Source organism: Polyodon spathula, chromosome 6 (assembly GCF_017654505.1).
Source record: "Polyodon spathula isolate WHYD16114869_AA chromosome 6, ASM1765450v1, whole genome shotgun sequence".
NCBI lineage: Eukaryota > Metazoa > Chordata > Actinopteri > Acipenseriformes > Polyodontidae > Polyodon > Polyodon spathula.
The window spans coordinates 10,450,578-10,465,345 of record NC_054539.1 but is presented as its reverse complement, the minus strand read 5'-3'; the positions used below and the strand labels follow the sequence as shown (position 1 = coordinate 10,465,345).

At 35.3% G+C, this 14,768-nt stretch overlaps 1 protein-coding gene across 1 annotated transcript in view; it reads right to left on the bottom strand.

The window, feature by feature from the left end:
- The window catches only part of lmbrd1 (LMBR1 domain containing 1), a 70,981-nt gene extending 63,973 nt beyond the window's left edge, over window positions 1-7,008 (bottom strand). Inside the window, exons 1-2 of the mRNA XM_041252080.1 lie at window positions 6,905-7,008; window positions 4,330-4,506 (exon numbers count right to left, since the gene is read on the bottom strand). Coding sequence (XP_041108014.1) covers window positions 4,330-4,506; window positions 6,905-6,970 — 243 coding nt within the window. The 5' untranslated portion in view covers window positions 6,971-7,008. The remainder of the gene's footprint in view (window positions 1-4,329; window positions 4,507-6,904) is intronic.
- Window positions 7,009-14,768: the final 7,760 nt, after the last annotated feature.

Sequence of the window (14,768 nt, the reverse complement as noted above, 5' to 3'; positions counted from 1 at the left end):
CATATTGTGTGCATTGTCGGTACCAATTGTAGTTAACTTGCCTTATATATCCCACACTTTTGCAACATCCAAGAAAAATGTGGGAATGCATTCTCAGCAGAATAGTCATCAATTTGCACCCGACATGGGATCGTAGAAATTTCAAAATGCACATCTACATCTGTCGAAGGTCAGATTGGCTAAACTCTACCCAGATATGGACCCCCACCTGGGACAGGTGCAAACAAGAACCTGCCTCACATCTGTACTCGACTCAAGTACTTAAAGTACCAATCAATCCTTCCCCACTTACAGCTCTCTGGCGTTATACCCCGTGATTCCTTAACAAAGTTACAATATGACACCCCAGTCTTTGCCAGCTTGTTGGTAAGGAGCCTGATTTTAATGGTCTGAAAAACAAGCTGCCCCATCCCCTCACGTACATTTGGATAGGGATCATCTATATTTTCTGAAATTGGAAAAAAATCAAAATACACTGAGGGGGATCCGGGGAAGTACTGTTCCAGGCATGGCAACTTTTTCCGCTGTATCTTGACCAACTCAGGCTGACTCCAATCCCATCACTGAAAGCTTGATTTTTCTCCCTTCTCCCTTCTTTCTCTGTTGTTTTGGGGTTTGTTTCTTGAGCAGCTTGTCTTTCATCTGTTCGACTCATTGTTATATTAATGAAAATACAATCAATATTTTAATAAAATGCACTTGAAGGTTCAGTAAATCTGGCCTTGAAAAACCATCTTTTAATAAATCAATTATTTGTTCCCATTTTTTGTATGATGCATTGATGATTTTGTAAATGTATATACAGATGTTTTAAAGATTTTGTGATTGTTTTTTTCTGAAAACTGGAAAAACAGTAAACAGTCAGAAAAAAGTGTCTATTTTCACTTTCACTCTGCTGAGTAATTACATTTTGCAAAATCTTGAATCTGTTCAGATGTACACAATATATATATATATATAATCTCGTGTTATTTTGTTGTTTTTGACATTACTTCCCTTTTTTGCATTATTTTAAGCATGCATCTCAGGGGAACTGAAAGGTGCTACAATAGCAGCTGAAGGAGTTTAAAATGACATACTACATGTAAAAAAAAAAATCAACAGAGGGGCTCTCATGTAATTGTGTCTAATTTAATTTATGTTGGAAAAGTACAGTATAAGGATCAGTTTAATGAAAATAAATTGACAGGGAAGACAATAACATATTTGACAGAGGCTAGGTCAAGAGATTCAGTTAGAGGAATGACTCCCAGCAATGTAAATGAGACACCGTAGGAGAAGGCAACACTGTACATCAGGTCTATAACTACACATCTGAACCAACATGATACAGTTATGTGCTTTGTGTAATTTTGTCCAGTCAATCTCCATGCCACAGCTACACAAGTCTCAAATCTGCAGATTTTAAATAAACACATTACTCAATAATAAATCTGTATTTTCATTTTAAAAACATGATATCTGATACCGTATTAGGTAAAAGTTCTCAGCTTCCATGTCTTGTCCTCAGAAAATCTATTCCATCTTCTGGGTCAAAACATGTTACTGTCTGAAAGCATGCCAGTTAACAGGGGAAGCAGCTGGACAGTTAATAACAGGAAAGAAGCCACTGAAGGGAAGCCGTCTAGGTGAAACAACCATGTGCAAGACTATTTGAATACAAGGCTTGCAAACAGAGATTTCTTTAACTAAAAGCTTCTTTTAAAACTGCAAAATTAAATTATACAACAAATAGAAGTGAACAGGTAAGATTTATGGAATTATGTTAGCTACAACCATTTACAATATTTTATTTTGAAAGAAGAAAGTATGACTTACAATTTAAAATTAATTCTTTACCTGTTTAATAGCCATTAAAGTGTGTTCTATATAATTTTTGGCTTCTGTTTATATAACTATTTACTATGCTGAATTTCCGTGGCGAGGCGTTTAAAAATGACCACTAGAGGTTTGCAACTTTGAAACAATTTTATATTGCTGTATTTCTCCCCAAATTCCCGTGGTTCCCAACCTTTTTCATTGTAGGGACCACCCTGGTGTTTGGATTTTTCCCACTTGACCACTTGCAGATGCATTTTTCACAGTAACATTTTGAAACACATTTTTGTGTGTAAATGTACATGTAGAAAGTAAAGCATTTATATAACGTACCTAATTTAAGGGCTTGAATCTCGGCTACCAGGTCAGCAAGGAACGATGTTGTTTTGCGCATTGAAAGTTACTGATAGTTAAATTCCTGTTTCTTTTGTTTACATTTTTTTTTTCATTGTGAATGCTTTGTAGATAAATGGCGTCTCAATTTTGCAAGTTTAAGAGTTATGTTTGACAAAACCTTCTGTCAAATAATTAGAGTTCCACGTTTCCGGTTAAATCCGAATCTTACCAAAAGATTACAGGATTGATTTATTTTTATCTGGATGTTGGTTTTTACTGATTTATAAATTGATTTTTGTCTATTCAATATTTTCCAGGTACTATTTTCTGGGAAATGCACAATATTTTGATTAAAATGCTGTTGTATTTTGACTCTGACATTGTAATAAGCAGCCCTACACTGTATTCTAGGACACAGCAGACATTTAGACGTCAGAGGACCAAATAACATTCAAATGTGATTCTCTGTCACTTCAAACACATTATCACCTGATTATGTTGGCCAATCAAACTCTGATTATTGTAGCAATTGCTGGGCTTAGTAACTAGTAGCTTGATCCAAAACTAACTTGAAATACTTACACGAAAATATAATGGGTTTAGTGGATGAGGAATGGCGAGAAAACATAAATCAGTTTATGAACATTCAAAAGAATAATGTTTCAAAACATACAAAAAGCAAAAATAGCAGAAGTGGGTCAGGTGAGGCAGAGGGTGCATAGCACTGCAAATACTGCTGCATTGAGGACAAGTTCATGCTGACAATAAAAGAACATACCGATAAACAACACCTTAAACTAAAACAATAAAGTGAACTGTGAGACGAGCAATCCGTTCATGCTGCTTTTACACATGCTTTAACAAAGAGAAATGTTACGTGTTAATGAGTTTGTCACAGCGCTGTGCTTTGCTGGACAGCCACTGTTTATTACAGAGTATGTATTGGTGACTTAGTGCGACAGTAAATACTGTCTAACACCGACACTCTTAATCGTAAATATCTGACAGAAAATGGTGATGATTTAGTTGGTAAACTTATGGAAGGCAACGATTGAAACGTCCAGTGTGATTTTTAACGCATCTCCCGATGGCTTGCAGCATCCAGTTCTGTCAATTTTCTTTTCTTTTTATGATTTCAAGGCGAATAAACCTGGCTTGTTTTGTGCTGATGTCATGTTCGTACCTTCTGTAGATCCTATTTCCATCAGCACATCGAATGGCTAAGACACTTGGGCTTTGGTCATCCTTGGATCCAGTAAATGTAAATGTGCTGGCTCCTGCAACCGTTACCTTGTAACACCGGAATACGGAGACGAGGTGGGTGGGAAGCAATTCGAAAAATTTAAAAATGAGTGTGCAACATGTTTCTTTCCACTTCGTGGTGTCATTTGTAAAAAAAATATTTCTACAGCCCGTAAATCATTAGCCCACAGAAATCCACTGGGAAGACAATGAGCAGGTTTTAAATAAATAAATAAATAAATAAACAAACTGCGACTACTCGCAGTCAACCATTTTGTTTTTTCGTACCATGAGCAATTAAAAAGGCAATTTGGTTTTGGTCCTCCCTGCTGAAGATCCAATTTAGGCTTTGGATGACCTTTATTCTTATTTTTTTCCGCAATTGAAAGCGAGGAAAATGGCATGTGAATTAAAAATTGACAATGTACTGTATGGAAATCGAAACTTTAAGTGTAGCCACACGTGACCCATAACCTGCCTGGGAACAGATACGTCAATATTAAATCTAATTATGAGTGGTAGAGGCTAGCCGCAATCTTGCGTCATGTAGCCAATACAAATACATTAAAACTTGACAGAAAGAGGGTGATTGTATGTTGAAGACTCACAGAATCCCACCTATTTCGAGGCTACATTAGCCAATACAGCAGACATTTATTCTGTTAACCCCTTTTCAAGTAAGATTTTTCATATTGGAATTTTCCCTCCATATATACGTATGTCTGCAGAAATCACTCAGATGTCTCATAAGTAACTGTCTCAAAAGTGACAGTCTGAAGAACAGACTCTCCAACAAATTTCCACAATTTAAATCGTTAATCATGTCAAAAATAAGCATGATCCAGGTTGCATATTATTTGCATTACAGTGAGTGGTCAAATGGTGAGAAGAAAATTAATTTTTTTTTTTTAAAAAGTGTTTAAAATAACATACCTTGTAAGTGCCATTTGACTCTTTCATATAGGATACCAAGAATATGTCCACTGGAAGAAGTGCTGAAGTTATCAATGCAATGGCAAGCGCACATATTGCTGTTATAGTAGAGATCACTTCACTTTCCTGTCGACTTTGGTACTTTCGTATGTAAATCCAACAAAATGCCAAAATTGCCTGCAAAATAATAAAAATAACATTAGCAGCATAAATAAATCTATGGATTACATGGTTGATCATTGTTGCCCATGACCCCTTAAGTGTGATAACAAACGAATTAGCACCAGCTGCCCCCTCTGTTTTTTGTTTTGTTTTTTTGATATTCATATTTAAATTCAGGACATACAGATAAAATGATGTATACTGTTGCCAAAAAAAATAAATAAATACATGAAAATGTATCTTTCTGGTGCTGTATCAAATCATTTTTTGTGTAGTAGGTAACGTGGACTGAATGGGAGTCGCATTAACTTCTACGCTATAGGATTTTCTTTAAAATATCTGCATATTCAAAATTCCAAAAGTATAACACCAAAAATATTTCAATAGAAGAAAATGGGGGCCTGTGAAAATATTGGAAATGCTAATAAAAGTTGATTCGGTTTGTACCCACACCTTGAACAAAATATGCAATGTAAAGTAAGAGTTCTGCTCTCTAAACAGTACACCGATTTGATTATGAAGCTTTTCCAAATTTTCTGAAAGAAAAAACAGCATCAATTTATATTTTACATTATAAAATTTGTATGGAAAACACAGCTCAGTTATTTCTTGACTTTTGTATAAAAACTGGAACACTCAGAAAAAGGGCCCAAAAGTGGTCCATGATATTATTTTTTATCACTACTTATTATTGTTGTTGTTTTGTTATACATAGCGATATATATATATATATATATATATATATATATATATATATATATATATATATATATATATATATATATATGTGAATTTTGCAAAACAAGTGTAATCCTAGAAATGTAGTGTTAGAATATCATTTAGGCAATATAAAATTGTTAGACATACTGTGCGGAACAGAGAGTCTCTTACTTTGCATAAATATTAATGTATCTATAATTGGGTACAACATGTACTAGAACAATTAGAATATGCATTATATGGTGGTATCAAATATTGTTTCAGAACAGATAATAAACTAAATGCAGCATGTTGCTGGTCATCTAAAGTTCACCATGGGCAATTTTGGTGATTGAATCACATTTTTATTCTGGGCCAAACTGTATGAACACAAGTAGGTACACATTTAAATGCAACACTTACAATAGCAGCTACAGTGCCCTGACCAATGGTGGTGGTCCTAGAATATTTTTGCCCAGCACTTGATGCCATCACCCAAAAAACTTTACACTACAGAATTGCAGTGGCTTTAAAACAACCCATACTAGTTCATTAATTGGCTGTTAGTAACCCTGATTACAGTTTGTATTTATGTATTTTTCATATGCATATATGTTGTCTTTTTTTCTTGCTTCTTCTAAACTCAGCATGAATAATACAGACATGTTTTACTTAGGTTTATTGTAGCATGGTATATTGTAGCTAATTCTGTAACTGAAGAATGCTCTGCACTACAGTATAGTCTACAACCAACAACAATATAGTGAAGGCACAGAACACGTGTGAACTCAGTCTATACTGTGCAGTTTAGCCTTTATTTCCTTTTTTGGTGGCTTTTTCACTAGTAAAAAACACAGCTTAAAAGGTCATTATTGTTATATAAGTTGATATATCGGGCTTCTGTATAGTTTGTTTACCGATTAATACTAAGGGAAGTTGTGTTTGAAAACAGTGGCGGTACTTGGAGGCTTTTGATGCCATGGTAACTCCACACGTATTTCTATTTAAATTTACTTTTGTGATATAATTTCATACATAAAGATGTAACTATATACTATTGCTTTATATTTAAAACTTCAGGCATCAGGGTATTGAGTCTATTTGTCAATTTATTTCACTGTATCTTGCTGTATTTCTTCTAAAACCATAAACCGTAGGTCATTCATTCCTTTATATTATAATGTACCTTTAGCTGATCGTATGCGACTTACTTAATTTTGTTACGATTTTGGCAAAATATAGCATAAACAATAAAATATAGCATACAGCTAGTTTTGCATGACGGGTTTCTAAAGACTGAAGATTTGTTTCTTTATTTCCGATTCAACGTTTATCTTTATCAAATACATTGGCATCATATATAGTAGATTGTTGTCAAACTTTTTTTTCTGATAACACAAAATAATGCCGAGAATGGAACTGCAATTTAGGACACACATTATTCCATAGTGTACGTTTTAGTTTATCTTCTGTAAAAGTACAAAAGCAGCATTCTTCAGTTTTGTTTTGTTTTGTTTTTTTTCGATTTCTGCCAAGTTGTACGTTTATGCGTCGGCCTCTGAGCTCTAATGGCCCTGCTTATTTAAGAACGAAAAGTCTACCTGGGAAGAACATTTCAAAGCATATTCAAATTTAAGACGGGTGGTTAATCTATTATCAAACTCGTTTTACAAAGAATTTCACTACTGTATTGTCTGCAGGTGTGTGGGCTTACCAGAAGCACAAGTCCAAAAATGGACCAGCCGAGCACAGACTCTGACAGCAACGCAACGTCCGCCATCTTCACTTCCTGCAACAAACACGCAGCCCACGTGTGTTGCCTGACGTCATTGCAGCAAAGCGGAGGCAGGGCAAGTTTTCAAACTGTGTGACTGACCTTTGACCGTCATATTAATTCCCGAAGTCAACACTGACTGCAGAGCACCTTTCCCCGGTGACCCGAACGTGATTCGCCTAATCTATTTGTACAAGTACGTCTGCTATACAAAGCCTGTTTCAATGCGTTTAGTGAAAAAAACACACATTCAGATTTGTATCTTTCTGTCCAAAAGCGTTAGGGAGCATTGGAGTGAAAAATATTGTGTGTATGTGTTTATTCGCCGACTTGACTGAAGCCCAATGATTCCACTAAATTGCAAAAAAAATAAAATAAAATAAAAAATCCTACCCTAACCTATATATATATATATATATATATATATATATATATATATATATATATATATATATATATATATATATATACTGTTTGGCACTGTATCCTTGTTATGTCTATTATGTACTTTAATGACTACCGTTCCCGTGTATTGGACGTGTAGTTGTCGTCGTCAAGTAAATTCATTTAACTGTACCTTGAATTGGATGTCTTATAGTACAGACACCGAGGGGCCAAACCTTAGTGTTTGGAAATCACCGTCAGATGGCGATTGCAGTTTACCAGTGTTAGTCCACTTGATGCGTCTAACTAGTGGATTAAGCAGGTTTAGTTCACTTGATTGGATTAAAGTTAGTCCACATATTAACCCCCATTGCAGCGTACCAGACGATAATCACCACAGGTGGATCATCCACTAAATTGGACTAAACAATAGCATGGATACAGTTTGCCAGTAAGTGGTAGATTTACAGATAGAATGACACTTTAAAAGCAATTGATTCTCTTCCAGATTAATATTTTTTTCTTCTGCTTAATATTTCAAGATCAATGGCCCTAGATGAGAGATGTTTTATTAAATGATTTTCACATTCATATTCAATTATCTTAAGCTTTGGGAGAATCATTGTGTTCCAGCACTTCATTAATCTAAGTTTGGTAATGAGGGGAATTAGGGCACTGCTTTAAGATGATAAAATAACTTTAAAAAAATATTTTGCTCCCCAGTTATTTAATTACAAGATATTTACACTCCCCATTGTTGCATTGTTATTAAAACAGAATGACTTGAGTTCTTTTTTATATTAAATATGCATTCCTACAGTTGTATATGAATCTAATCTGGGCTTGGCCTTTCACCCAATCTACTTTATATAACCCCAGTCATTTTCATTTTTTTATTGTTACTCCCCATATAATTTTATACCACATGCAGACAGAAAACATTGCTATTTTATATATATATATAAAATGCAACAACGATAACAATTTTAAAAATGCACACAGCACTTGCTAAGGATCAAATGAGCATTTGTATTGATTAAGTCTGTACATTTAGATGTGGGTCTCTTTCCATCAGGATTGAGGATCATTTGTGAAGAAAGCTGAGAAATCCTGTTTTCTATAACAATAATGTGTTCTTTTTTAAAGGTTGACACTCAAGAATATTTGCAAATATAGATTGAAGTCATTTTAAACCATAAAAAATCATATTTTACTCTAGATAGTAGTGACTGCTAGGTGGTCAGTTTTTAGACCTTCAGAAAATGCTTTTCTCAGCCCTTGTACAACCCTATTGCAAAGGTAAAAGGGATTGAAGCCTATTCCATCTGATATAGGTACACATCAGTAGCCTTTAAACACGCATTTCAACCTGTGGTACATGTACCAGTTCTGGTGCATGACAGACTTGCAACTGGTATGCAGCAGCAGTTGTCTTTATGATGATATGATTTCTCAACCAAAATATTCCCTTACTTAATCATAATGTATCACCCTGTCTGTATCACTGAATCATAGAGAAATGAGACATTATGATGAGAGGTATTTGCTGTGGGCTTTCAAAGTTACTGATGAGAGACAAAAGCAGCCACTCTGTGTTGTTGATTGTGGTGAATGCTTGTAAAATGACTAGATGATGCCGTCACATTTTCAGTGATACCTTGCATACCAAAACAAAAAGAAAACTGGTTGTAATGGGGTAGGTCTCTGTTTTACAACAGTTTAAGATTGCACAGTTACTGGTACACCTGGTGGGCCCTGCTGGAAACATTGGTACTTGAGATGAAAAGGTTGAAATCCACTGATCTAGTGTGTACATCACTGACAGGATGTGAACCTACCTTTTGGAGACTGCTGTAGCTCTTTTGAGACCACATCTTCTGCAGCAACCCTGTAATCTTCAGGTCAGTTGTATTAGTGATGTTAATAGCACAGTAGGGATCTAATCCTGCTTGCCCTTTTCAAAGTAGCTGAGGAGTGTGTCCAAATTGAAAAATGTTCAGTGCAATTTCTTTTTTCATCAGTGCACATGCAGCTGCAGCATTCTTTGCTCAAAAGAACAAGAACAAACCTACTTACTATGTACAGTGAGTATTGCTCATTTCAAAATTAAAAACAGATTTTTATATTTCTTGACTGCCTTTCTAAGGAACTTTAAATTAAACTTTTACTCATGTGTGGCCTTAATTTGGTTTTTATCTTGGTTCCTTAGAGACGATAGCTGCTATAAATTCCTTATAGGTAGCATGCTACTGAATTATTCTCAGAAGGGAATTCTACAGAATTCAGGAATTCCTTATGTTTTTGCGTGGAGGTTGCAGTCCAAATAACCAACGGATTACAACAGATTAAAGTGTCATGACAGAGAGTGGAAGTGGTTAATTCCAAACCCACAAAAATAACATTAATCCCAAAAGGGCATTACGACAGGTGATGGGATTATTTTCCCATTCCATTGTAACATTTATGCCACCTGACAAGGATCTGTTCTCTTGTATCTAGCACCTGTCAATTTTCTATTTTGTAATGTCCTATTTGCTCTATATGAATGCCACCTGACTACCACAAACCGCAGACTGATTTAGAATTTATAATGGAGCTGGAGATCCTACTGTAAAACCAAAGCCTTATCAAACCTAAGAAATTGATTTTACCAAGCTATTGATCCCTGGAAGTGTGGTGCAGCCTGGCTAGCTACCTGGGCCCGACCCTTTTTTGGCCTTCCTGTTTTCCCAAATATCCAGTTACAACTACTTAGAATACAGACCACAACCGACTGGCATTGGGGTTTGCTGTTGTCACTTATCTGTCTTTTTTGCAAATAAAGGTTCCCATTTAATTAGCATAAGGATCTTATTTTAGTGTCATTTTTGTTTTTATTGTAAGGGGAACACTTTCAATTGAGTATTATTTATAATTACAATCAGACTTTCAGTAACCTTATTCCAGCCTAAGTGGTAGGAGATGTTCTTTACAGATGCAGGTAGCTTTAAATGTAAACTTTACTAATGTCTGGTAACCTTGTGTTTGACAACATTTTGTTGCACATAAAACATTACCCTTGTAATTTACCCATTAAGGGGTCTAAAATCTTGTAGTGTCAATGTTCATTTGGACAGGGTGCCATGTTAAAAAAAAATGGAACCTCCAACCTGGACTTATCAGCATAATTAATTATGTGAAACATGAGCTACATGCTACTAAACTCTTACCTTTTTTTTTAATCTTTTTCAAAATGTGTACAAAATTTAAAAGTCATATTTTATAAGGGAAACAAATGTATACTGCACCTTGTAGGTCCTATAAATATTTATAATTCTAGATCCCACACTATCTATGTTAAACATTAACTTTCTATTGGCACTTTTTTTTTTTTTGCAGTTCTATTCTCAAGACAATAAAGACTGATGTTATAAAGGATCAATCACAATATTATTATAAAATAATAAATTTAGGTGTTCCTCAAATACCATTACTATTTTTGCAAGGATATTCAGAATAAGAAAGTTCTTTAAACTTTTACAATCCAGTAATGACCCAAGGGGTACAATGGTTATATAGGCAGGATGGGAGACTGCTATTTTTTTATTTATTTTTTATTTAGATTGTCTGGGTAGTTGGTCATTTGAATCTTTTTAAAGATACAGGTTGTGTTGTATTATTTTAGTCACTTTCATGCATGTTTATAGGATTCCACCTGCATTAAGTGTTGCATGGAAATACAAAACTAATGCTTTATGTAAATGGATAGATTCAAATAACGGAAATGCCACTGAAACCTTGCGCTTGGTCTTGTTCAATCTATAATTAGCATTAACTTACCTCGCTGCCAGCAATGGTGATCACTTCACAAGCAGTGGTTAAGCAGTTGCTATAGCAATGAAACAACCCAATGACAGGCAATGGAAAATATCAGTATATTATGTTTTGTGGTTATTATCTTCTATACCAGAGTAATTAATAAGACAGACTCCACATAAAGGGATCACTGCTCAAATGGGAAGTAACCCACAGTTTTAGAATTCCACCCACAGGAACATTGTTTTACTGATACCAAACTATTCGTTTTGGCCTGCACTGCTATTGAATTTACATTTCTTAAACAGCTTGTCATCACAAAGGTGAATTATACTGGCTTATACTGCCAATATTTTATTGTAGTAATACTATCTGCCTACTAGGTGGAGCTGTTCTGTTGTATCGGCAGGCTTTTTCTAAGCTAATAGCAAGTGTAACCACCCTCGGGGCCAGCTTTAATATTTCCGTGCAAGATGAATATACAGTAATACCTAGGCAAGTTGTGGAAAGGCTATTTGTTTTCATGTCTTGACTATGTTAATACTAGTTTAACTATTGGTTTTATTTTTCTTCTTATTCTAACAAAATTGATCAGCAAGCTATTGGTTGTGTAATTGGAATATCCTGTAGCTGGCAATGGGAAGTCCTAAATTGATTTTATTAAAAACGACACTAAATTGCAATGTTGTTGGTTACTCAATAGGGGTTTCATTTTGTAGATGAGGTATTAAAACAAAAATAATTTTAGAGTAAACGTTTGCTATTAAAAAACAAAAAACAAAAACCTTTAAGTATTTGAAAATCTGGCACCATTGAATGTTCATTGTTATGGATAGGATACCTTTATACATTCTGTAACCAAACTCTTGATAGATAAAGGCAAGTTTTTGGCAGACAAAGTCCCTGTCTGCTTGTGTCTCAGTTTTTACCTAGAGTACTGCCAGAAACTTTGCCACTGAAAGCATGCTTCATAACCCTTCTGTATAATTTGGTATTAATAAGTTATTGTTAGTTGTTTTTTCTGTTTTCGCTGCATTATGTCTACAGCTATGGTCAAACGTTTTGCATCGCCTAGTATTTCAGGATTGAGACATAACTGAAAAAAGCTATATGAACATAAATGAGATCTTTTATTTAGCATCATGTACTTAAAGAAACTACAAAATGAGATCGCAAAAGTCTACCAGAAGCCATAATAGTAGTACAGTATTTCATGTTAGATTTTGAAATGTCCCAATTTAAATTTTTGTCAGTGTTTCGCTAAAGATATGGAAAAGATGTTAACATGACATTATTCAGCAGGTTTCATTCGACTTTATAAAGCTAATTCTATAGCGTGACTCAAAACATTTGGCCATAGCTGTGTATTCATTGACCTGTAACAACTGAAATTGTTGAATGGCATTTTGTGCAGTTACTGTTGGTAATTCATTATTTTGACATAATAGTGATGCAAGAACAACAATGTTTAACAATGTTATTTTTTTAATGACTGTGAAGTGAGACGATAACAAAATATAATTAATAATTGAAAACTCTATGATTTATATTTACTTTCCTTTCATTATTTTGCATTCCTCTGGGCCATGACTCAAAATCTAAATGGAATATTAAATAGACCATCAGCCATCTGCAATGCAGACTAATAGATAATAATGTCACCCTGCTGTAACAATAGTCCAAACCAAGTTTGTTTTTCTATTAGTTGACGAACAATTCTTGTACATAAAATTTTGTAATAAACATCTAACCGGTCCAGCACTAAAACTAGCACACACATTACAGAATGACAGGATGTGCAACAATAAAATGTAATAACCCTCACTTTGAATAATGAAAATAGAGAAGATTCTGGACTGGGAAGGGATAAAGAAGCCACAACTATACTCTTTCACCTTTCCCGATGAACGGCCTTGACTGCTGTATTTATCTTCTAGTAAAACGGTAACAATAAAGGGAAAATTACAGTTATGAGGGGCTGAAATGGTAATAACTGACACCCAGACAGAATTATATACTGTAGGACCCTTGACTATGTTCTAAGAACATAACATGTCGACAAATGAGCTATAGAAGCCTTGTGTGCCAAGCTTCAGGATGCTCAAGTTGCCTTGCAAAAATAATTGCATGAAGCATTGTACAATCACATCACCTTTGTGGGCCATTTAAATAGACCTTGACTGTTGTTGAAATGACATAATGTTTTCTACCATTGTCAGGAATTCTGCAGTTTGGTCTGGTGCAAATCAGCCTTAAAAATGAATCACTGATCATTGCATTCTTTCTCTAGAACAGTGGTCATTCCAGACCAGTTCAGGACTGTGTTCCAGCAAGATTCTATATTACTTAAATGATCCTTAGCAGGTTCAGAGAAAACTAAATAGGATGGATAGGCCATTGGGGACCAAAAGTGAGAATCACTGCTCTACAAAAAAATGTCAAGGTTCCAGGACAAAGAGACTTGATTGCCGTGTTCTACAAGAGTTGCGGCTGTCCACCCTTTTCTAGAAATGCTCATACGCACACACTATGACAAAAGAAACACGTGCACAACAAAAAAACAAAAAACACTTATAACATACACCGTTAAGTTGTGGTTATACTCTGCGTACTATTACTTGGCGAGATGTTCAAAATAAAGGTCTACACCCTCACACTTACCCTCAGCCCACACAGCAGACCCTTACCCCTGGACCTTGGTCCCCCCACTTTTAGAAAGGCTCTGGCACCATTGATCAGGTTAATCTACTGAACATGCACAATGCATTAACATCATGCGTCCCTGAAAAAATCCTCCCTGTAGAGGTGTCATTTAGGAAGAGAGTCCAGATTGCTTTGAATTGCAGCCTACAGTCATTTTTCAGCAACTTCATTAAAAAATTGAACAGTTGTTCGTATCTTGGGCTAGTGCTTAATAGTATTAACGAATTACCTTATTTAACTGTATTTCAATTTAAGAAGCACCAAACCAATGGTTGAGGAACAGGAACTGGCACACAGTACAGCTCCGAAAGCAGGCAGCACTTCAATTGAAACATTGTATAAATCTATACCTTGTTTCCATGGACAGCCAACTCAAGTTGACGCGAATATGCTCAAATTGGTCTGAATTCTCCCAAAAGTCAAGTTGACCGACAACTCGAATTGGTGAAAAAATGTGGTGTTTCCAAGCTTTTCTGAGTTACCCAAGTTATCGCGTGAGTTGGGCAGGAAATACTAACGATTTTCCCCAGAATACTTACGATTTAAATGTCAAGATGTGAATTTGCTGCAGACGGTATTGTAGTCAAATTGTCCTCCTGGTTATAAGCCTTTTTCTTTCTTTCTTTCTCTTTCTCTCATTGCATGTGACAAAGAAAAGCCATACTTGTATTCACGAACGCCGGTGTGTAATTAGGAGAATTTATTTTGGCTTTATTGGTGATCAGACGCTTGCATACCGTGCTCGTAGCGATCAGGCCTTTTGGCAGACTGGTATGCAGAACGGATTAAAGGAGCACTGCACAAGGGAAATAATGTGTCAGATGTCAAAGTGGATATGAGAAAGGCAGAGATGAAGCCAATTTTATTGAAAGCATTAAAAATAAACTGGACATTTCCATCAAAGGATTTAAAAACTCGAATC